The sequence below is a fragment of the Sturnus vulgaris genome, chromosome 3 (genome assembly GCF_052056855.1).
Source record: "Sturnus vulgaris isolate bStuVul1 chromosome 3, bStuVul1.hap1, whole genome shotgun sequence".
Classification (NCBI taxonomy): domain Eukaryota; kingdom Metazoa; phylum Chordata; class Aves; order Passeriformes; family Sturnidae; genus Sturnus; species Sturnus vulgaris.
In genome coordinates, this window is record NC_142245.1 from 111,351,397 (window position 1) to 111,377,182 (window position 25,786).

General features: G+C 41.5%; 1 protein-coding gene across 1 annotated transcript in view; it reads right to left on the reverse strand.

The window, feature by feature from the left end:
• Positions 1–25,786, reverse strand: part of PKHD1 (PKHD1 ciliary IPT domain containing fibrocystin/polyductin) — a 229,390-nt gene that overhangs the window by 12,754 nt on the left and 190,850 nt on the right. The window contains exons 59-61 of the mRNA XM_088162528.1: positions 15,431–16,427; positions 2,057–2,192; positions 1,407–1,494 (exon numbers count right to left, since the gene is read on the reverse strand). Of these exons, the coding sequence (XP_088018654.1) occupies positions 1,407–1,494; positions 2,057–2,192; positions 15,431–16,427 (1,221 nt within the window). The remainder of the gene's footprint in view (positions 1–1,406; positions 1,495–2,056; positions 2,193–15,430; positions 16,428–25,786) is intronic.

The window sequence follows — 25,786 nt, forward strand, 5'->3', positions numbered from 1 at the left end:
CTTTCTTTCTTTCTTTCTTTCTTTCTTTTCTTTCTTTCTTTCTTTCTTTCTTTCTTTCTTTCTTTCTTTCTTTCTTTCTTTCTTTCTTTCTTTCTCTTTCTTTCTTTCTTTCTTTCTTTCTTTCTTTCTTTCTTTCTTTCTTTCTTTCTTTCTTTCTTTCTTTCTTTCTTTCTTTCTTTCTTTCTTTCTTTCTTTCTTTCTTTCTTTCTTTCTTTCTTTCTTTCTTTCTTTCTTTCTTTCTTTCTTTCTTTCTTTCTTTCTTTCTTTCTTTCTTTCTTTCTTCCTTCCTTCCTTCCTTCCTTCCTTCCTTCCTTCCTTCCTTCCTTCCTTCCTTCCTCCCTCCCACTATCAGTCAGTAGCTCATCCAATAATCAGTGGCTCATATAAACCTGAGGAGTTCAGGAACGTGACCTGGAAAGTCATGAAAAGCAGCAGAAAACACCAAAGGATTTTTCTAACCTGTAATCCTGGAACTATCTTGGGGTAGGAAGAATTTCTAATTAAGAGAAACAGGGACTGAAAGGGTGAGAAGATGTGATCTACAGCATAAGTGCTACTTTTGTTCTCTAAATATGAACTTTTCAACTCAAAAATAATCCACAAATGGCTTTACTGTGAACAAAATACTTTCTCTCCAACAGGGAACCTAACTTTCACTGTGTGTGCTTCTTACTTATATTTAAATATTTTAGCAATTAAATTAATAAGTTTATAATCATTATAATTTCTATCTTCTAATTTAGCAGCATATGGCCATACACAGGTGTTTGGTTCAGCACTCTATTTAAACAAGGTTCTGTGTCTAAGCATGTTCACACAACCTTGAGGGAAGTCCTCACATGTTTAGAGTTTTTCATGAGTTTTCAAAAACTCTTTCAGGAGTTCATGCCTTTTGATAAGTGAGGACCAGAAGCGAAACATTTAGATCCCCCATGAAAAAAAAAAACCAAAAAAAACCAAAAAAACAACACTTTCACGTTATAATAAGTTAATGACAATCCATAGGCAGTTGTTTCTGTCTATACTTGGCCAGATCCTTTGCTGGGATAAAAAGGTTGTTGTGGACCCTAAAGAAATTACCCCAGGTAACATAAATTGAAAAATCAAGTGTTGGATTTCTAATTCTTCATTCTTTCCTTTTTTGACCCAGGATATGTCTTTTCAAGACAAACTATAGGATATACTTCCTTTAAGCTACCACAGCACAAAAGTACTTTGTAAAAGCTTTTTTGTTTCCTGTAGCATATGACTGGGCAGTTCACCAAACTCCTACTGCAACCTTCTGTTTTCAGCCCAAAGACTGGTTTTCAACTGCAGTATTTCTCAGGGAGAATTCCTAAATTTATCACCATCATTTTACATAGCTGCTTTGCCATAACCCTTGCTATAGGAAAACACATCCAAACCTTTCAGCACAGCCTCAGAGGAGTCCTTGAGATGAGCTGATACAACCCAGGGTTCTGCAGGAGGCCCCAGTTTGTCAATTCTTTCACCCTCGGAGGAAGAACAGAAGAGAAGAATTAAGATCTTGTCTCCTCAGCAAGAGCAAAGAAAACTTTGATGGTTTTAACAACTGTAATTTTATTTTTTTTTTTACATATGCCTCCTGTCTGAGGGCAGTTTGTATTTATGTGTCACATTTTACAAATGTCACAAAGTTCACCAGAACTTTTCAAGATGAGGCCACAGCACAGGATGGGTCAGGTTGGAAAGGACCACTGGAGATCATCTGGTCCCTCCTCCCTGCTCCAGCAGGGCCATCCCAGAGCACAGAGCACAGGGTTGTGTCCAGATCATTGTGGAATATCCCAGTGAGGAGACTCCAGACCCTCTCTGGACAATCAGTTCAGTGCTCGGTCACTGCTCATAAAGAAGTTCTGCCTCCTGTCCAGGTGGAACTTGCTGGGATCAGTTCCTGCCCGTTCCTCTGGTGCCATTGCTGGGCCCCTGGAGCAGAGCCTGGCTCCATGCCAAAAATCTCAAATATCAAAAACCTCTAATGTCAAAATAGCACAGAATTAATAGAAGTCTCCATCCACAGGGAAGCAAATTCTACCTTTCTGTCCAGGAAAATGATTTTTGGCTGTACAGGAAGCTGCTTCTCAATTTCTCCATCTGAGGGCTGCACCTGAACAGAGATGCTGTAGGGTCTCCTGTATAAGCAAGTTTCTGAATGTCCTCTGCTTCCATTTCTTTCACACAAAAAGGGATGGGAAAGAAAAAAAAAAAAAAAAAAAAAAAAAGGAAAATCAGAAATAAAGTTCTAGATGTTATTTTCTGTTCCTATTTTCTACCTACTAATTTACCTTAGCACAACCCTTTAATTCCTTGGGTGAAAGCAGCATGCATGGAAATAGGAAACAGCTATCACTTCCAAGCAGAAAGCAGCACCAAAGTATGGAAAAATCCTTTTGTTTCAATCCCCAGTTTACAGATGGAAAAGTGAGAAGTTCACAGAGTAATTCATTTCTCTAGTATCATGTTGGAAGTATGTGGCAGAGACAGGGATTTTATGGATTCATGGACCCAATGCTTTAGCCCCAAAGTCATTGCAGTGCACTGAGAGCAGTGGAGCCTGCAAATATTCCCTGTCCAGAAAAGATTTTCACTGAAAACCTTTGAGCTCCTCTAAGAACAAAGTCTTGGTTCTTCTACAAAAGCACAGCACTCACAGGGCTTTACTGCATTTCTTTTTCCTGCCATCACCTTCCTAATCTGCAAAGTCTGTAGACTGGAATAAAGCAGTTACAGACACCCCCTTGAAAGACACTGGGTTTTCTGAGCCTGAAATTTAAATTAGAACATCCCAGGAGACCTTTTTTTGAATTTGAATAAAGAATCAACACTTCATTCTGAGCCTAGATCATTTCATTCCCTCTCCCAGTGCTTTGTGTCATTTAGTATCTCATATATATATATAATTTATATATATATATAAAATGCTCTAATCTGCAATTGCAATGAAGTGGCTGGGGGTTTGGTATTGTCTTGAAATGAAAAGAAAAACTATTCATTGATCTCTAGTGTTTGCTTAAAGGTGTTTACAAACACAAGATATATGGAGCTTAAGTTTGCTTTTAACTCTTTTTTTTCTAGTTGGATGATCGGTTTGGATTTTTTTTCAGTGTATTATAAATGAGATGCACTGTTCATACTGAGCTGATGGAAAATACTGGTCTGAACTACAGCTGCTGGAAAGATCAACTAAGGTTTTAAGGATATGTGCAGACTCGAAAGGTAGATTGAAGTTTTAGTTCTTACTTGGTTCTTTATGTTGTATTTTTGTTGGTGGGAAAGTCTCAAAGGCAATGTTAGGTTTGAAATTCATTTCAGGGACATCAATAAGGTGCTGTTATCCACTTTCTTCCAAAAACATGTGTTCAACAGTGTGATCAGAACTTAATGCAGGAACAACACACCAAGTCATTCCTATTTTCAAGCTAAAGAACTGCAGTTTTCTGTGAGCTCCCTGGCTCCAGCTGAGCCACGTTTAGGTTGAATCAGAGAGGTTTAGGTGAGTCTTGGCATAGTTTCTGTAAAGACCGAAAATATTTTCCTCTCCTCAGCTTCTTTAAAACTGATAACAAATCAGAAAAAATGCCCTGGATTCACACCCCAGGCTCTACATGCTAAAACAGTGCTCACCTAGTGCATAGAGGAAGGCTGCTGCAAAATGTGGATTGAGGAAGAAGCTCTCACTCCCTGGGGTGAGTAGAATCATAGAATCATAGAATCATAGAATCATAGAATCATAGAATCATAGAATCATAGAATCATAGAATCATAGAATCATAGAATCAGAATCATAGAACCATAGAATCACAGAGTCATAGAATCACAGAATCCTAGAAAATTTAGAAGGGATTGAAGGGACCTTAAAGCTCATCCAGTCCCACCCCCTGCCATGGGCAGGGACACTTTCCATTATCCCAGGCTGCTCCAAGCCACGTCCAGTCTGACCCTGGACACTTCTAGGGATGGGGCAAACACAGCTTCTCTGGACAATCTGTGCAACTCTCACAGTAAAAAAATTCTTCTTAACATCTAATCTAAATCTCTCCTCTTTTGGAACTGTTTGGAACATTTGGAACTGTTCCCCCTTGTTCTTTCACTCTCTGGTAAAATAGCAGTGAAGAAAACAAAGCAGAACTAGACATGGATACTTTAAATGGAAGTGTAAAAATGTATGTCTGTTTGTGGATAATTTGAACTTGGTTAACACAGCATGGAATGTGGTGTTTACATCCCACATGGTCCAGCCTGGCTCGTGCTGTGAGGGAGCCCCTGCCTTTGGGCACAGCCCTGCACACAGCAAGTTGTATTCCTTAAAATGATGTCAGTGTGGAGGAGGAGAAAGGAGCATCCTGCTGCTCCCCTGCTGATTCGTGCTGGAAGGAAAATTAGGGCCCTTCCTGGCACAGCTTTGCCCTGGGGAGGTGGAGGTAGAGGAGTGCTCATAGCCCAGCAAGCACCAGAGCAAGAGCTGCCTTTGCCTTCATCCCGTGGGCATGAAGGATGTGCTGTGTGTCACCTCCCTGGAGTCTCCTGCTGGGCAGGAACAGGCTGGTTGGCAATTCCCTGCTGACAGGGAGCAGCTCTGATGCTCAGTGCCCTGCAGCTCTTCTAGATGTGGGCACAGCAGGCTGGGGATGCCTCAGTCAGCAGGGACACCAGGGATCCCTGATCCTGTCCCCATCAGTGCCTACACGTGTCTGCTGAACAGGCTGAGGCTCCACAGGAGGGCAGGTGCTTATTCTTTAGCAGCAGGGAAGTTTGAGGGCATAGAAACTGGAGGATCTGCTGCAGGTATTATGGATCAATTGAGAAACTTGGTGGAGAGATTTGGGACTAAGGAAATTAAGTATCCTTGAAATCAAGGAGAACTTGTCATTTTATTTACAATTGCAATAATAACTATAATTATAAAATATAAAATCATAGAATGATTTGGGTTGGAAGAGACCTTGAGGATCATCCAGTTCCAACTCTCTGCCATGGCAGGGACAGCTCCCACTATCCCAAATTACTCTAAGCCCCATCCAACCTGACCTTGAACACTTCCAGGGATTGGGCAGCCACAGCTTCTCTGGGCACCCTGTGCCAGGGCCTCCCCACCCTCACAGGGAGGAATTTCTTCCTGATATCTAATATAATGTAATACAGTAATATCATTACTAATATAGTTATATCATGTCATCATAATAATGTCTACAACAATAATAGTACTGGGAAGAAGAAGAAGAAGAAGAAGAAGAAGAAGAAGAAGAAGAAGAAGAAGAAGAACTATTATCAATTGACTTCGAGGGGAGGGAGATCAGGATGAGAGCCTGTGTCAAGGGTCCATTAAAGTCCATGGATATGAGTCTACCATAAAACTAAAGGATGCCAAAAACAAGTCTTGGCACTGACACCTGATCACCTCTACCATTAAACTGTCAGTCCCTCTTAAGCTGTAGTTTAGGTCCAATGGCTAAGTCCAGAACAACTCCCAGATGGTCTGGGAGCTAATACAGTCAGAAAATATTTTCACTTGGAAGTTTGGATGCTGAAATATGTCAGCTGGCCTTGGTGCCAAAGAACAGCCCCTGGCATATTTAATTTCCTAATAGACGTTGAAATTAATTAAATAGTTGTCTAGTGTGTCTGCAATGCTAGTGCTGTAAAATCAATATATCCTTGCAAGGAGAAGGAAATTGGGAAGAATTTAGGGAAAAATATGACTAAATGAATCATGATCCAGCCAAAGAGACATTTTTCTTGGTTGTTAAAAAAGTGAGGGTTGCTGGTGACTTCAAGAGATTCAAGAAAGGGAGGTGCAGCAAGGACAGGACATAGGCAAACTTGAGACAGGACTTGAGGCAGGCAAAGTAGCTACAGGTTCACTGGAAGGACTGAGAAATTCAGTGTTTTGGGGTGTAAATGGGTTCTGATGTCATGAGATGATGAAATAAGCCAGACCTCTGCCCTCTCAGGTGCACTACTGGAGCTTTGTCTCTAATTAATACAAACAGGGAAGAGTGACATGAGCATCAGAAGACAATGAGGAGTCTGAAATCACTGCTATTTTAAACAAGAAAAGATATTTGAAGGATGACTTTTATTTCCACCAGTTCCCATATTTTCCCATATTATAGAAAGAAATCAAGGACAATCATGGACCCCAGCTCCTGGCCCTGCATAGGACAGACCCAACAATCCCATCCCATGCCTGAGAGCATTTTCCAAGCGCGTCTTGAGCTCTGCCAGCTTTGGTGCTGTGACCATTGCCCTGATCATCAGGGGAGCCTGATCAGTGCCCAGTCACCCTCTGGGTGAAGAAACTTTTCCCCACATCCAACCTAGACACCCCATAACACATTTTCATGTCATTCCTTCAGGGCCTGTCACTGTCATCACAGAGCAGAGATCAATGCCTGCCCCTCCTCTTCACTAAGAAGTTGTAACTTCACTGAGGTCTCCCCTCAGTCTTCTCTTCTCCAGGCTGAGAAAACCAAGTGACCTCAGCCTCTCCTCCTATGACTTCCTCTCTAGGCCCTTCTTTCATTAGAACAACAAAGCTGAGGAAGGGTCTAGATGTGGGATCACCAGAAGCCTTTAGAAAGAAAGGGACAGAGCAGATGCATCACATAGGAGAGAAACATCCTCCAGATTCATTAGTGACCTCCATTAATAGCTGTAGATCGGTGGAAATGCCCCGATTTTCAAAGCCAGTGGCAAGGAGCTAAGCCAGGCCTCCTCCATAACACACTCCCCAAGTTTACTGTCAGAGAAATGTCTTTTATTAAATGTAAACAGCATCCCGCCGGAGGTCAGAGCTTTGCCGTGCTGTGTATCCCAAGGTAATACCACTTTAAGCTCCACATAAACTCTTAAACAGTTTCTATCCTAAAACCAGACCGTAGGTGGTACAGTTTTTTACGATATGTTATAATAGTGCAATAAATCTGTTAGCTTAAAATCGAATCTCCGTGGCCTTTTAGAGAAATCATCATTAAATGCAAGGCCCTGTTAATGATGCCATCCCAGTGAAATTGTTTAATCTGCTAGGGGGGTGGAAGGTCACCAAATGAATTTTTTATAATACATCAACTTGACACGCAATAGGGAAAACTGTAATAGATAAAAGCAAAGGAAAAGGGCACTGTCTTCTTCTGATAGGTCAATAGCAGCCAAGAGAGTCACTCATCCACTTTTCCTTCACTACCGTGCTCCTTTTCCATTTAATATGGACACCCAATTAATACCTCAGCACCATAGACAACCTCATTTTAGGTGAATTATAGCAATTTCTTCCCCCTTCTCCGAAATGAAAGTGATCACAATACATCATAGCATTGTGCGAATTAACGTTAATTGATTCGAGTTACCAAGCATTGATGGGCCACTTCTATAATCTGGTCCTTATTGGGAGCTGGAAGGGATGGAGGGAAGATTAGATTGCATCCCCCGTTGCTTTGACGACGGCGGTCACCTGATGGCTTGTTAGACAGTTGTACGCTTCTATTGCTGGCCCCAGTGGGGTCGTCAGTAAACTGGAGTGATGTCCAAACATCATTACACGCTGCTCCGATATTAAAGCAAAGGGATTAGCACCTTATTGCAGGCAACCTGGATTTGTCATTGTGCTGTCGTTATCCAATTTCCAGATGATAATGTGACTGTGGCCTGCGGGCACGAGGTCCTACAGCCAAACCAAGGTGCCTGTGTATGTATACATATATATTTTTTTATTATTATTTTTTATTTTAATTCATGTATACGCACACACAGAGTCATATACATATATACACCTGCACGCTACCCCACAAACACCCAGCACCCCAAGCCATTTAACCTTTTGCTCACCAGATTCCTGCTAACAAAGCATGTGGAAGAATTTCTGCCCCTTTCCCATCAGATGCAGCAGAGGCCAAGAGCGTGATGCGACAGCAGAGCAGGCTGGCCTGGGAGATGACAGGGCCGTCACTCACTCCAATGTCACAGCAGACAAGCTCTGCTGATAGAGGTGACACCACTCGTTAAATAAGGCAGAGTGGGGACAGGATTGGTGCCTTGGAGATGTGGCAGTAGCTCCTCTCTGCTGGTGCCTGTGCCGTGTAAACCACTGCTTGTGTCGAAGGTCCCATAGTCGTCAGGAGGGAAAATAAATCCTTGTGTGACACGAGCAAGGCAGGTTTGCTTTGACAGCACTGGGGTACCAGTGCTGGGCTCAAATCTCTTTACAGTGCTTGAGAAGCATGGCAGGGACACTGCTGGAACTCCTGCACGTGTCTGAACAACGTTAACTTCTCAGGGAACACTGGAATAGGGAATAGGATCTCTTGAGCTGATCCTCTTCATTTTTAACTGAGATGTATTAACACAAACCCTTCCATTTCAAAGACCAAGACTGGTGTGGGGGTTATGTGGCAATTTATCCTTCCTTGCCACAGAGACATGCAAAGTCCTGTTCTCCTTTTCCCAAATCTCTCCTCTCCACCTTCCCCTTCCTCTACTTTCTCCTGCTCTCCTTTTACCTTTCCTACCTCCTTTCCTGCAGATGAGCCAGTTGAGTTTTGGAAGGCCATTGTCAGAGCAAGCAACCAGAGTTATGTGAGGTGTAGGACTTCTAATTGTGTAATTCACAGCTGTCACCTTTGAGTGGGAATGACAAATTCTTGGATATGTTTACTATGTACTCTAGATACTGACAGAAATTTAGTTTACAATTTAAGGCTTAGAGCAGAAATGTATCTTGGTGACAGACCCTCTAACCCCTACACTGTCAGAAAGGTTCCTGCCCAGGAGAGCAGTGGTGAAAAACTATTATTATACTTATCTGCTGTTGTTGGAGAGGAAATGTGAAGATCCATGAAAAGGCAGTTTGGAGATTTGTTTGAAAATTTGCAAGGGAAATGGTTTCACACAAGGCTCATATACAAGGGGCTGCTTTTTCTATTTTCCCCTTTGAAACCAAACAGTCTTATGGACAGATATCATATTTTGTGCATGTTTGGAACAGTCTGAATGAAAAAAATTTCTACTTAAGCTGCAATTCAATCACTCTATTGACCATGGATTCAGGTCAAAAGATGCCTCCTTAGTTTTCTTTCCTTGATTTAAATATGAAGGGGGAAAAAAAGTTAAAACAGTAGATCTGGGGCCTAATATCTACATAATTAATGACCTTTTGTGGCATCATAGTCCCTGGTATGACTGGGCCTTCCCTACATTGACAATTCAGCTTTTATGCCCAGTTTCAATTCTACCAGAAGTAAAAAATTAGTAACAGACTAAAACTTCACTATTGATCAGACAGATAAATATCCTATTGATACAGAATCCCTTCACATAAACTCTTTTTACATCCATTGTCACCATCTTCACGTGGGAAGATGTGTCTGAGTCTCTGAGTTCCTGATGACCACCCACCTCTTCTGGCCTATCCCACAACTATTAAGTTTCCCACTAGGAAAATAATAATGAATTGACAATAAAAATTTCATCCTGATTACAAAAGTACAGCTTGATCAAGCAGTTTTATATGACATAGCATTTCTTTTTTCAGGTTTTGACCCCTACTTCATGCTCATGACATTTCTTATCCCATCACTCCCACAAGGAACCCATCACAGAATCAGAATTTCCTCTGATGGAAAACCCTCTAGGTTTTTCAGGTGGACCTTCTGACCATTTTACTAGACTATAAAACAGATGTTGGCCACCTTAACTATCTCCAAACTATTAATGAATAAATAAATAAATAAATAAATAAACAAAATTAATAATATAATTTTGGCCATGTGGGGAAAAATCATGAAAATAGTATTGAATGGAAATGTGAAATGTTCTCTTTCCAGTTCTATTGCAAGGCACTCCCAGTTTATTATCTGAGGAGGAGCATATCTCTCTTTTAAAATGCAAATTTACTTCTTGATGCCTTATGATCTTCTGTTCCTGTGCTGTTATTGTCCATTACTATAAAGAGATTCCTCACTGGTATTTATTCTTGCAATGTATTTTCACAGATAGAATGATATCTTCCAGATTTGCTTTGCCAAGTTAAACAAACTCTTTACTAAATGGTTTTATAATTCTATTCCTTACTTCTTAAAATAAACTCAGTTTCCAGGATCATCTTAAATGTCCTTCCTTTTACTTACTTGAACTGAATTTGTCCTTTTTTTATATACCAGCTGTGAATGGCACATTCTACATAAGAATATTCCCTCTACACTGCCCCTGTGAGCATCTAACCTAGAATTAAATAAGTTTAAATTAAAGGAGATTTTAAGCTTAGTTTAAACTCCTGAGTATCATCACTTCCACACCTTCACTTGAGGAGTGCAGCAGATAAAACTTTGAAATAACCTCAAGTGCTACAATATCTGCAGCTCTTGACATGGAGATTTTTAGCATCCTGCCTTTGCCTGCTCACTGGAGGAAAAACTTGCCTATTTATGCATGAACAAAGTTGTCATGTCTGGTTTTTTATAAAACCCTGTGCAATTCCACACAGCAGCCTGCCTGAAACCTGCACAAAGGTTACCAAATCCAAGCACTTTGGGGTTAGGAGGAGTCTGAATTAATCTAGTTTGAACTCCAGCCCTGCTGCCTGTGTATGTGCCATGTGACACAGAGAATTAGTTGTAATATCTCATTTAGTCCTCTGCATGGGAATTGCTGTTGGAATGAACCATTCTTTGATAATTTGCTTCCCTTTTAGTCCTTGCTGTGAGCCTCAAATTTCCTGCACAAGCACCATTTTTCACATGCTACCTCAAACATAACTCTCAACAAATAAAAAAATTCCTTTTAAAGGTTGGTCAAGAAAGAGCAAAGCACTCTGCTGTAGTGTGGGGATAGGGACTAAATTGCTTCTGGACTACTGTTCAGAATTATATTCCTGATTTTATATAAAGGCACCTGCACAAACACACACAATACATTCATCATTGTGCTTCTTGTTCTTTCCCATTGGTATTAGGAAGATTTTGCAAAGCAGGGGTTTCTATCTGTAAATACATCACAGTATCTGTTGTACACAGGCATTTCACAGGAAGATAGACTGTGTGATAGACATCTCTGACGCTCCAGCTGTGCAAGACTATAGCAGTCACAGCAATCACCTCTGTCTTCCCTTGACAAATTAATGAGCCGTGCTTGAAATGACCCTAACAAAGGAGTTAAATTAAAATCATGTATAAAAGCACTTCAAATCATAACAGGCAAGCCATATTTTTTAAAGGCTTGGCAGTGTGATTTACAGAGCTACTGACTAATACCTTACCACAGCAGGGTTTCCAAGGCTCCCCTTCAGTCTCACTGTCCTGGGCTGCAAATGAACATCCAGTCTGTGCTGATTAAAGATCTTTTTGTAGTTGTTGAGTTATAAAACTGTAAAATCATTAACGTTGGGAAATACCTCTAAGATTATTACATCCAGCCATTAACCCAGCACCATGTTCACCTCCAAACTGTGTCCCCAAATGTCCCATTCATTCACCTGCCTCTTGAGCACTTCCAGGGATGGTGACTCCACAACTGCCCTGGGCCTGTCCCAGTGCCTGACCACTCTTTCAGGGAAAGTTGGTTTTTTTTTCCCTAATATCCAACATAAACCTCCTCTAGTGCAACTTGAGCCTGTTTTCTCTTATACTTTTTCTTGTTATCTGGGAGAAGGGACTGACCCTCCCCTGGCTCCAGGCTCCTTTCAGAGAGTCATTGAGAATGATGGTAATGCAAGACAATTCACTGCTCTGAAAGCCCAAGGAGATGGGTCTGGCAGGAGTGCAGGTTCTGTGTATTTCTCATGGTCCAATTGGGTTTTGCACGACTCAGGTGTGAAAATATTCCTCTTTTCCTTTCACAGAAAAATACACTGGAATACTTTGTCTGACCTGTAATCCCAGCCCCATTATCCATGCCTGTGCCAGCATGTGCTGCTTAAATGGAGACAGATAGACAGTGGGGACAGGACATGTCCCAACAGGAAAACCCTGATTTCATTTCACAGGTTATCTGTGGCTTTATTGCATCAGAAATGTCAGCCATGAGTAATTCCAGAAAAGCTATGACTGATGGGGAGCAATAAATCACAGTGCAGAGGAGCCTGAGCAGCTGAGGGTGGGTGAGTTCTGAGCCAGTCCTACGATCTGGTGATGTCAGTGTTCTCTTCAACAAACATCCCAGGTCTTCCCGTAACTGGGGCAGTGATTCCAAGGCTTCAGGCCAGCACTGCTTTGTGTCTGTAGTAAAGCAGCCTCCATCCTAGGGAACTCTCCTGATCCTTGCTGCTTGGAATCTTTTCACAGAGTATGTACAGATAGGAAGACAAAACACAGCTGAGACAGCAGTCTCAGTGTGGAGATGTCATTTGTGCCTGAAAAAAGTCAGCTCTGAGGTTTCCTTGCTGGCACACAGAAGATGGTGCTTCACTCCTTAAAATGGTCTCTTGGGATCATGTCTTGGGATCTTGTATATCATGGAATGCTTTGGGTTGAAAGGGAACCTTAAAGCTCATCCAGTTCCACTGCCTGCCATGGGCAGGGACACCTTCCACTATCCCAAGTTGCTCCAAGCCCCATCCAGCCTGGCCTGGGACACTTCCAGGGGACCCAGAGGCAGCCACAGTTTGTCTGGGAAACCTCTGCCAGGGCCTCCCCACCCAGTGTAAAATTTCCCACATCATTTTTCTGCTGTCCCATTTTGCAGTGTCCTTCAGTGCAACACAAACAGCCCCACTAACAAGAGTGATGTTGGTTCTGCTGATCCAAAATACAATATATCTTCAGAATTTGCCCTGATTTAAGATTTTGTCTTGCACTTAATAATTCCTCATTTGGCTTAATGCGATGCCACAAAAAACCAAAGCCCAAAACCAAAAGCACAAAAGCAAAGCACAGCAAAACAAAACAAAACAAAACACAACAAAATTTAAACTCAACTCAAAAGAAAACAAAAATAAAATCCCCCCCAAAAAAATCCCAAAACCCCAAACAAATAAACTCCGACCTACAGTTGAAACCAACAAACCAAAATCAAAACAACAAAACAAAAGAAAGATTCCTACAGTCATAGACCTTTGTCCTCCTTGTGGCTGCTTCTCCACCACACAGTGTCTACTAGAAAAGTTAAGCATGTCAACAGCAGTTTGTATCATTGGCAGACATCAGGATGGTCCATGGGCCAGCAGTAAATGGGAGAGGATGTGGTATTAATTACAGGGGCTAAGTCTTAGACAAATCCAATTTCTTTCTTGCATAGATGGAATATATGGAATATACTTATACTTGGATAAGGCTCAGTCATGCTCAACATCAAAAAATAGCATTATGCAATATCATGAGAGTACACAATAAGGTTGCCAAACATCAAATCCCATGTCCCCTATTAAAAACAGATGGGATATTACCTTTTTCATATTACCCATATGCTTTTAATACAGTTTCAGGATCTGATACTGAAATACACTTCTGTCTGCTCCCATCCCATCCCAGCTCTGCTCCTCACAACCTCATCTGCAGATAAGGGCTGACATCTGGGCTGTAAGAATAGTGGCTGTAAGAATAGTGGCTGTAAGAATAGTGGCTGAAAAGAGAAAGACAGGGACAGAGGAAGGAGGGAGAGAAAGGATTCTTTGTTGCTGTGGAGGAGAGGGGAAAAAAAGAACTTCAAAAAGTGAGTCTTGGTATTGAATATCAATAAAATTTAGTATGTACAAAACTGACCAAGAACTTTGTAACTGGCAGAGTTCAAAAGGGAGCTCCAGTGGGAAATTATTGTAAAGCAAAGGAGTGTCTTGTGTTGCTCTGTCAAAATGAGATGCAGGTCTGTTGCTGTATCTGCATGTAGATACAAATATAAAGCCACTATTGATAAAATGCATGGAAGGTTTTGTGGGTTCATAAATTACCAACATGAAAGTCAAACATGGGGGCCCAGATCATGTGGGATGTAGGATCTGAGCAAACAGAGAGAATGGGGTTCTGGAAAGTCAGAACTAAAAAGGAATTAAAGAATACAATGAGCAAGCAGGACCATGAGCTCTCCTGTTTCTGTGGGAGAATGGGCTAATGGAATCATTGAATGGTGCTAGTAGAAAATGGGATTTAATACCACTTTTACATTTGGAACCAATACCATAAAATCATAGAATACCAGGTTGGGAGGGACCTCAATGATCCTGTGATCCAACCTTTCTTTGGAAAAAAAATGGTCTAGTCAAAGTGGCTCAGCACCCTGTCCAGCTGAATCTTAAAAATGACCAAAGCTGGGGAATCCACCAAGAAGGAAACCTTGATTTTCAGTCATGCACACTTCCAAACAGATTCAGAAACAGAGAGAGAGAGAGAGAGAGAGAGAGAGAGAGAGAAAGAAAGAAAGAAAGAAAGAAAGAAAGAAAGAAAGACTGACTCACCAGAACTCAAACATTCTGATTTTTATCCAAAGCAGAGAGTGAGGTGATTTGATTACTCTGAAGGTATCTGGAGGAGGAGGAAGAGTCAATGCCCAGAAAGTTACTGATGTGGAGGAAAGAACCAGATGCTCTCATGGGATTGTGGAGGTAGAGGCTGACAAGAGGAAATGGGCAAGTATTTGTGACAGAAAGAACAGGAATAGGATCCAACATGTTCAGGCAGTATTGAATGTGTCCAGCTCTTGTATTGTCACAACCAGATGGTGCCAAGAATTTTAGGTAAAAAGAATTGTGGACCCTAAGGCATCAAAGTGAAAAGTAGTGGCTTGTTTAATGCAGGATATTGAAGTAAAAGATTAAATAGATTTTTGTGGCCTTAAATTTTCAAAGTATATGAATAGGTGTTTGGATCTTCAAGGTAGTTAAGACAACAACCCATCTTCAATAATGCATTCCTGCTGCCACATCAATTTATAAACATTTATTTATAAACATTTATTTATAAACATTAATAGAATTTAGAATTTAAGAGCTGTGATAGCCTGAATTAACCCAATTCTTTATAGTTTCAAGGCAGGCTTCCAGGAACTCTATTCCTCATTTAAGGCACCACTGACATCTCTGCATTCCAGAGATTCATCAGCACCAACAGAAAAACATGGTAATTGATACTTGGGAGTCCAGCTAGTACTGGGGCACAGCTCTGACATCACAGAATCATGGAATGGTGTGGGCTGGAAGGGACCTTAAAGATTATCAGGTTCCACCCCCTGCCATGGGCAGGGACACCTTCCACTGTCCCAGGTTACTTCAAGCCCTGTCCAACCCTGCCTTGGACACTTCCAGGGATGGGGCAGCCTCAGCTTCTCTGGGCAAGTCATGGAAACTTTAAAACATGTTTCAGCATGGTTAGTCATATTTCAGTCAAGGTAGAATTCACTTAATAAGTACATCAAGTGGATAAATTGCCTTGCTACACTTAAATCAGTATGATTTAAGTGTGATGATGGTGATGATATATCTTCTACTTACCTACTGTTACCTTCTCCTGAGGACAGCAAAGCAGACTCAGTCACCATTAAGGTGTCAACTGGCAAGCCAAGGCCACCCTGAAGGTCTCCAGTCTGATGAGTGTTGATAATTGTTCTGGCCAAACTCCTTAGGCTGTCACTTGTGAACTCATTTCTTGGATGGCCTGGCAGATCACCAAGCTCGATGATCAGCACTCTTGATGGCTCAGCCCCATCAGGTGGATGCAGAGCCCGGGTGCTCCCTGCTTGTGTCCCCTCTTCCTGTGGGCTGTATCTGCTCTGAAAGGCTGTGCAAAATGCCATGTTAGGGCAGTGATATCTCTTTTTGCTGGCATTGGCTGAGATTGCTTTCAAAGTGCTTTCACCTCCCAGCACATTATGGACAACTCTGACTTGGTCATGGCCAACCTTCAAGAAATCAGCCAGTCTATGTGTTATGGTTGCCTCACCAACAGCCTCAGTTACAGTGAAAGCCACAAGAAGGGAAAGGCCAGCAATTATTTCCACAGGTTCCTTCTCATCGAGGAGAACATAGAGAAGGTTTTCCTCAAAGCTGAAGTAATTGGCTCCTGTCCCTGCACTCAGTGAAAAAGAAGATGGGGTAGGAGAGATGTAATTCCCTTGGATGAAAACACGAAGGCTGAGGGGTTCAGTGAAGAATATGGCCAGGGGCAGCCTGGTTGTGTTTTGGCCACTGAGCAGGAAGAGTCTGAAAGCCAGAGGTTCCAGGTCTGGGAAGCAAACTGTGGTGAGTTTGGTGGAGGGCAGAACAGAGAAGAAAGTAGAACGATGCTCTGCAGGGTAACACAAAGAATGTGAGGTCTCATCAGTGAAGGTGTCCATAAAGCTGTCAGTTATTGTAAGCACTGGGAACAGTCTCTGGCTCTCCACACTGGAGTCCAAGTTTTCCAAGATGACAAGTGCATGATCTGTCTGTTTGCAGAAGTAGCCTTGTACTGAGGGCTTGAAGAGGCACTTACTGTCATCTCTGTAAATTCCTGGAAGAGAATAAATGGAGATGGGGAAAAAAATTAATTGTTTCAGACATCATCACAAACAATTTTTTTTCGTAGCTCTTATTTTCCCATTCTAAACTTAAAGCCATTTTGTCAGTGCTAAAATTGTACAGAGTTTTAAGAGAAGCCTGGACACCGAGGGATATTAAATAGATAGAAACTGCATCTACCTCTAGATGTCCTGGAGTTGAAAATTGTTGAGGACTGAAAGCAAATAACAGAGAAGCATCACACAGACCTGCCTTGCTCTTTCTAGATATCAAACTACAGTATCCATTGGAAGAGCATACATGCAAGACACACTTTTTGTCTGACCCAGCACTTTTTCCCATGTCCTTGTGCCTTCTACATATTTCCTGGTCCCAAGCCTGTAGCAGGGTGATGACTCAAGACATGACTGTAAGTGTTTGCAAGGATAATTTAACCCTACAAAATGCTGTCTCATCCCACTTACAGAGACTGCACTTCAAATAGAAAACACTGGAAAGGACCAGAACATCATTAATCTATTCCAGTGATGAACCACCTCATAAAGTTTTAGAGCTGGAAGAAATCACCAGATTTAGATGCCTACAAATATAGTAGACTCTCATACATGTTCCAAATGTCCAGACTCCCACTGCAGTCACTTGAGATCTGGAATTTCAACCATTTGCTCACATGCAGGTGTCTAGATCTGTTTGGGATGTCCTGAGGTACCTGAGACATGTGACACAGGGTCTGTGGAAGACATATGCCCTGCAAGGACACCCCACAGCACCAGAAATCACACTAAACACACATTTGTGTAACTGAAACATACCAAATTCTCATCTATATAAAGCAGTTTAAAACCAATTAAATTCACCCTAAAATACTTCTGTTTAGTCATCTGGATTACACTTTACAATCCTATAGTTTTATTGACCAGAGGTGGGATCCTGGCTCTTAAACACAAGTGCAGAGTGTCACCTGGACTTCTTTTGGTAGCTGCAACATCTGTAGGTGTAACACACAATGAATGGGAGTGCAAATGCCACTTTAGATAACACTTTTGTTCTTTCACTGAATGTAACAGGGGTGAAGATCATTACACATATCTCAGGATTTCCCACTAAATCCCCTCCCAAGTGACTGCAGACAAGTCAAGAGATCCTTTTATGGAAGGCTCTAGAGAGAAGAGATGCAATCCACACTGTCTTCTGAGTTAGAATCATAGACTTACAAAATGGTTTGGCTTGAAATGTTGAACCTTAAATATAATGTAGTTCCAACCCTCCTGAAAAGGATCTCTTCCAATAGGCCAGGTTGCTCAGACCTGCCCATCCTACCTGTCCTTGAACACTTCCAGGAATGGGGAATCCACAGCTTCTCTGGGCATCCAATGCCTCGACATCCTCACAGTAAAGAATCTCTTTGCAGTATCAAATTTAACCCTGCCCCTGTTAGTTTGATGCCATTCCCCCTTGTGCTGCCACTCCATACCTTTGTCAAAAGTCCTGAAAGGTGCTACAAGTTTACAGTGTGCTCCATCTGACCAAATACAGGTCTCTGCTTTAAGATGAGAGAAATTGTGCCTCAGGCTGAAATGATGAGATCACCACTTATTATAAAGAGAGAATAAAACTAAATGAGTTCAGATACAGGCACCAAAACCATAAACATTTCTGCCTGGAGCATCTTAGAAAAAGATGTATGTTTCTGTTTTTCCTTCCTCTCTTCAAAATAAAATTAAAGGAGGAATTTGTTGCTGTAGCCAGCTAGACTTCTGCTTCCCTCACCCAGTTTGCTCCTTCCTTAGTCAGCTGTGCTCACAAATGTGTTGGGCAAAGCATGGCCAATGTCCAAAGTAACTCTGTGCTCTCCATTCAGCACCTGGGGACATGTACTCAGTTCATATAAAAAACAAGGGACAACAACGTCCTTGAGAGTCACAAACTTCTGGACGAATAAGAGGATATTAAGGTACCAGGACATCCCTTATCAAGGACACATTATGTGAAAATTCCTGCTAGATAAAAGTAGCAGACTCCTAAAAAGAAAATGAACTGTGAGAAGTGTTGGAGGGGGCTCTGAGCAGCGTGGTGCAGTGGAAGGTGTCCCTGCCCATGGCAGCAGTGTTGGAACTGGATGATCTTTAAGGTCACTTCCAACCCAAGGCATTCTATGATTCCATTAAATGACTCTGGGCTCAGCTTCTAGTCACATCTCAAAGCCTGGACCTGTGGGTTCTCACCTACTCTGTATTTCCAGGGGAATCATCATGTGCAGCCTGTGGTCTGTGAACATTCCCCAGAATGAGCCCTCCCTCTGCATGTCACCAAGGGAAGCATTGGAATTACATAAATGTCAAGATCTGCTCAGGGAGGATGTCCAAGTGAGATGGGATCTGTACAAACCCTCTATTTTTAGACACCAGCTTACAGATTTGCTTCCCTTTTCTTGCTTTTCCCTGTTTTGGTTTTTTTTTTCTGATTTTCTTTTTTTTTGCTTTTCAGTGTAACTATTTTGCTGTAGTATTTTGCTGTCAGTTTGTGCTGGAGGCAAAAGGAGAGTGAAGAACAACTCTGTTCAGAGCAGAAGTGGAAATGCTGTGCTCAGAGACACTGGGATTGTCCCGGAGCGCTGGGAGGACGCGCTGTGCCGCCAGCAGCCTGCCCACAAAGGCTGACACAGCTCATCCACAGCTCTCCTGGAAACACCCCATCTCCCCCTGGTGACATTTCTCATGTCTACAAATGGGATTTGATGATATTTCAGGATTTCTCAGAAGTTTCCTTAGCCCTGCCTGCCTTGCAAAGGGGGCTGGCTTGGTGTCCTGCACACACGCATGCACACACATGCATCATTGCCTGTCTTCTTCCAAACGGCCTTATCTGCCAGTCACAATTTCTGCAGCCTGCAATTTCGATCACTTTTAAATGAAACCCATGCTGGCCTTAGTAATCATAATGTCATTTACAATTTACCACAAAACACGTTTATTCGGTTAGTAGCACATTGGAGAAAGAGAACTCCATATGAACTCGCCACTGAAGCCCTAATCTGATTATTTCCTCATGAAAATCCAAGCAGGGGTGCTTGTAAGAGGGGTCTGAGAGGAGAAGAAAAAAGTGAGTCCTGGCCACAGCTGACTCTGATAATCAATGTGAACAGATAAGTGACGCGGCGTGTCACGGCCAGCAGCTAATCTGCCCCAGGGCTTTCCTCTAAAAAAGGCCAGAGTGGACAGGACTTAATAAATACTGAGTGACCACTGAATATTGAGCTGACATGTGCTATTTACATTGGTGATGAACAATAGCAGTGATAAATTCCAGAAGCATCCCCCCGCTATGGGTGAAATTGGATTACACAGGTTCTATTTGTATGTGTTTGCACACACACACACACGTGTGTGAGAGGGAGAAAAAAAGGGGAAAAAAGAGTCAATCATAGTCTTCAGATATGTGTGGGAAACACGGACAAGATGTTCACATATTGTAGACTTTCATGCTGGGATCTTGTGCACCCAGGCAGAGGAAGGGGACACGTGTGCTTTGGGCTCGTGAATTCACCTGTTTGTGAATGTGTGTGTGTTCACCCTCTGCAGATAAATCCTCCACCTCAGCAAGCAGACTTTGCTTTCTGCAGGTTCCACCCATCATCGAGGCCAATTTATTATTTATTTATTTACATAAACACACCAGCACATACATCTAGATGAGATTTTAGCACTCAGGTTGCTTCTAGGGCTCCTGACAAATATTAACTTTGTGTCAATATTTGTCCTTCCTGTCATGAAATGAGGATTTTCCACCTCATTTCACATTTGAAAAGAATAATGCGCCAAGGGGGCCCTCTCTGCTTAGGAAAAAAAACCTCCACCACTACCACCATCACCATCATATCCTTTATTTAGAAAAATGGAGAAAAGTGGAAGGAGAGAAGAGCATTTTTTAAAATAGATGTTTTGACTTAAAGGCACATAGAGTCCTTTACAAGTCTCCTGCCTTTTCCCTTGTTCCCCAATGCCAAATAAATAAAATAAAATAAATTCTACATTTAAAATTGAATGAAATACATCAACATTAATGATTTTCCCCTTCAGGTTAACACCACCATTTGCTTCAATAATTTTCACCCATTTTGTGATAGATTTCACAATTCATGGTACAAGGAAAAATAGAGTCTCTTTTTGACAAAAACAAAAGGCAATGTCAGTTTTTTATCAAAATAAAATAAATCTCCCACAATTTTCTTTCCATCTGACTGGATTTGCCCATCAGTTATTTCTAATTTAACTACAATTATAGCTACAAAAATATAAAAGCAAGGAGGGGAGGAAGGGGGAGGGGAGAGATAAATGGGACACTGTTTAGAAATTGCAATTTATTGGCCTTGGGCTGGCCAGCACATATCTTTGCTGAGGGGGAAATATTCATCAGCATTAACTGTTCCTTTTGACCTGCTGACATTCAAATGGGAAATAAAGGGGGGAAAAAAGAAAAAAAAAAGGGCCCAGAAATAGCACCTTGGAAATGCAGAAAAGGTAAATTATTCTGAGTTTGGTTGCAGAGGAAGGCACAGTGGTACAAACACTTCTCATGTGTTTGTGTACAAATGTGCTGGTTCTGGTTCAGGCAGAGTTGATTTTATTCACAGTAGCTGTTTGGGGCTGTGTTTTGGATTTGTGCTGAAAAGGGTGTTAATAGCACAGAGATGTTTTCATTATTGCTGAGTGGGGCTTGCACAGAGTGGAGGCATTTTCTGCTCCTCATCCCAGCAGGGAATGGGCTGGGGGTGCACAAGGATTTGGGAGGGGACACAGCCAGGACAGCTGACCCCTGGTGACCCAAGGGATATCCCAAACCATGTGGAGTCATGTTTAGCATACAAAACTGGGAGGAGAAGGACGGAAGGGGAGGATATTTGTCTTCCCAAGTCACTGTTACCTGGGATGGAATCCCACTGGAGTGGCTGAACTCCTCCTTGCCCATGGGGAGTGGTGAACGAATTATTTGTTTTGCTTTTCTTGCTTTTTTACTTTTTTTTTTTTTAATTTCCCTGTTTAAAGGTCTTTATCTCAACTCCCAAGTTTTCTCCCTTTTACTCTTCCAGTTCTCTCCTCCATCCCATAGGGCTGTGTGAGTGAAGGGCTGTGTGAGGCTGAGTTGCCAGCTGGGGTTAAACCATGGGAACACACACACATATAAATATGTACTCATAGCAGGAACCATGTAAATAAAAATAGAGTGACTGCTTTAGGCTGTTAATTCTTTCTCTTAAAGAAAATTATTTTGGAAGGAAATGAGTCTCATAACATCACTCTGTGTGGGAATTTTATGCTCTCCTGTTTATTGTTCTTCTATAAAAAAACTTTGACCCCTCCCCAAGCCAATTTCAGCCACATTTGTGTACTATGTTCCTTCAAAGTTTATTAAAGTAGGTGCCCAAGAAGAGAAAAGACAGTTGTTGGTGCTTCCTGTGAAGGAAAGTCAGTAGTAAAACCCTCTTCTTACACATCTTGAGATTTGCATTCACCCTTCCCTTTCACATGCAAATCCAAAGAACAACAGGTGTAGTACATGAAATATTTGCTCCTGCATTCATTGTGTGCATGTTTTGATATGGCCACACACACTGCAACTACTTATTCTCTGTAAAATCAAGTGTTACTTGCCTCTTTCATACAGTTGTCCATTTTTATGTTTGCATCAACCCTTCAGGGCTCCCCATGCCTGAGAGGGAAGGCACATGCTGCAGATGACAATATATCTGTCCCAGTCACGAACAAAAAATTACAATTTTCCAGTTCCCAGAGATGATAATAATAACTCATTCTTGACCTCAAAGCATCAGTGCACAAGTAAAGTCTTAAGAAGAGAGACCAGCAACTCTCTGAGGTCAGAATACTCTCCGACAGGGATCAGAAAGAGTATGGGAACAAAGAATTCATATAGAAAAGTTCACCCAAAATGCTCCTCAAGCTTTCAGTGATTTACAGGTCAGGAACCTCCTGAGTCAGAGAGATCATTGCTGGTCTTTGTATTTGAGAGAAAACACCAAACCTGTCTCACAAACCCACGAAATTTGGGGAGGAGAATAATAACCCAGCCAGGAAAAAATATCTTGAGCCCTCTCAAAGGAGCTGGGTCAGTAAATCTGGAAGGGCCCTTTAGTGAGGTTGCCCTGACCAGGTTGGATAAAAGGGTTTTCCTTATAATTCCACAAATCTTCTCAATTGCAAGGTGCCACACCTGGAAATACCTGTGTCCAGAAGATTCAGCTGGAACCGAGCTGCTAGAGCATTTTATCCAGCAAAACTTATAAAACAACTAGTGCCAAGTCAGGTTCTAGTCCCTGAAACCAGCTATGGCACTTTCATAGAATTAAAATCATAGACCCTCCAGAAGAGAGTGATCACCTCCAAACTGCATTGTTGAACTGGCTCCTGACTCTTGCTAATTTTTGGAAAGCACCCAGGAGTTAATTTGGACACTGCTGTGTGGACTGGGACAAAAGTGGGCTTGGAGCTGTACTATTGGTGCAATGGGAAGCTCCAGTGTCCATATCCTGCTTGACTGGGTAGAGCCCATTCCTGCTGCTGTCAGCACTGGCCCATACCAGCTTGTCATAATTTTGCTAAACTTAATCAGAAAGACACAATTGGGAAGGATTTTTGTCTGCATTATTATTGATGATTTGTGGACTTTGGTCATTTTAGTGATCCAGACAACACAAAGGTCCCCATAATGCTTATTTCAGGAACAAATCCAATGCAGTGGCAAAAGTGTTACCAGACATTTTATAGTGCATGGAGACAAAAATAGTTAAATAGTCTGGACTGAAGCTTTTAGGTGGTCTCATGAAGCAGGTAAGACAAACAAACTCCTCTCACAAACCTCTTGAAGTCATTAACCACCTTCCAAAAAGACAACTCTATGTGAGATGGGTCCTGTCTCCCAGGAAAGACAAACAAAAATGCAAAGAGAAACATATTTTCATCCCTATGATTTCACCTTTGAAAAACACGCTGTTCTGCAGGTATCAGGTTTTTTCTCATGTCACTACCAAAGCTTTTCCCATTTTCTTTCCCTTGAAGATAATCCTGATTTCCTCTAGGTATTTTAAAGAGGATTTTTCTCTCCTGACCAGTGAGGTTCACTGACTGAAGCTTTAGTCACACCAATACCTGTGGCTCAACATAAAGATGAGGGGCAGCAAACTGCAGAGCTTTTGCCAACAGTATTCCAGTCAGCATCTCTCTGGTCTAAGAATGATAAAATCACCACCACCACCACCTGAAAGCAGAACAGCAATTTTGTCAGATGCCAGACCTAAAAATGAATGTGGCTGTGCCATGCACTGCTCTGAGCTGTGGATATAATGACTTTTGAATGGGAAGTCCCGGACACAATAAATCTGTGCCATATGTGACCATTTCCTGTGTCAGTTCCTTTCTCATAACTAGTGGAGGCTTCTCCCTCCCCCTCACTTTCCCTTTCATGACCCCACACCAGGGCTCTGAAATCTTTCAGGGTTGCTTTTGGGCCCCAGGCCTTTCCACAGCAGTTGCATAAATAAATGAGTTTGACAGCAAACATCATAATGGTTACGGTAATTTGTGCTCCACACAAGTGCTCGTGCTACTCGCTGGAGGAACGGGGGAGGAAAGAGCTCGTTCTGTTACCACAAACAAAAGTATGTTCTCTGACAAGTGGTGAAAGAATTAGTCAAATAAACTTGAACTCTGTTCAGAGCATCGCTGTTATGGACGGGGAGGTTCTCAGCTTTGCTTTCCCTCCTTGGCCTGCAGTCACTGCAAAGACAAATCATCCTTTTCTTCTGCAAAAATAAAGTTAGGGCATAAAATGAACTGCCTCAAAATAAAATTTTCAGGGAACTGCACTTTACTGCTATTATTATTATCATTTCTTCCCAATGAGAACAGTTCTTTGGTCCTGGGAACTTGCTCACAAAGAGACTGAGTGATTTTCCATCAGAGCAGGCTAGAAGGAAAATGCCAAATACCTGCAATTTCTGGAAATATTTGGGTTAGAAATAAGCTTTAACATGACAGTAATTTCTGTAAGAAATAGGTTGAGAGGGCAGAACAGAAGCTTTCATTTGTCCTATTTTCTCCCTTTTTCATTGACAAATAACACATTTTGACTAAATACCAAACTTTTACTAAGTTTTTAACTTTCCCTGAAAAATTATAATTATTTTTGATCTGTGTACATGTAAAACTATATTATTAAACCCCCTTTTTTTCCCCACCAATGCCGTTTAAAAAAACATATTTCATATATCCCGTTTTCAGCCCAGAAAGACTGCAGACATTTCAGTTAATATAGTTAAATATATAAGTAGTTTATGGAAGGTTTTTAACATTGTTAGGAAGGAAGGTTGGTTTCCCATGTCCAATACAGAGAGAACAAAATAAAGGTATTAGTATTTTAGCCAGGGAGGCTTAGGTTGGAAATTAGAAGATTATCTTTGTAGGAAAACAAAAATATAAGTAGCAAGAGCTTGAAACCAATTAGGAACCTAGGAGAACTAATATAAGTGAGGGATTTTTTTAACAGGTTATATTAATTTCTTTTGGGAATATTGTAATTACAGATATCACTTTGGATTCTTTCTTTCTCGCTCTTTCTTTCTTTCTTTCCTTTTCTTTTCCCATCTAAGCTATTAAAAAAAAAAAGTTAAAATCTTGCTTGCACCTGCCTTGGCTGAAGGTTCAGTCCAAGAGCCTGCACTCATAACAGAAAGGTTCACAAGCACCAGAGTCCCTGTGACATTATTAGGGTGATTTTCAGCAATATTAGTCCTGTGTAGGCTGTGGACTTGAATCTTAAAGCAGAAGGATTTCATTATGGGTACAGACAGCTATATTATGCCATGACATATTTATGACAATGAACAGTAATGGGAGGCAAGTATTTTAAGCCTTGGAAGTTGAAATTAATCTGAGAGCACAGTGCAGAATCTGAACACCTATGAAAACATATTGAAGAGCTAAAATTTGAGACACAAAGGCTACAGTCATTATCTGAGCACATAGAAGGGATTCATCACATTAATTCTAGCTGCCTAAATGTTAAGCATGTAGTCTAAGCTAATTGTCTGGTCTAAGCTGTTCATCTAGACAATAATCATTAGAGAGAGGGAGAGGAGAGACTTTTAGAGGGTCATTCATTCCTGCTTTTCTTTGGATGGATTGTATCACTTCTGGAGGTATCTGTCTCTGCTGGCTATGTGTGAAACCTAGACACATATTTTGGACTGAAGGCTTGTCTTTAGAATGAGAGAATCACCAAACCATTAAGCTTGGAAAAGATCTCCAAGATCATCAAGTCCAACCTATGACCAATCAG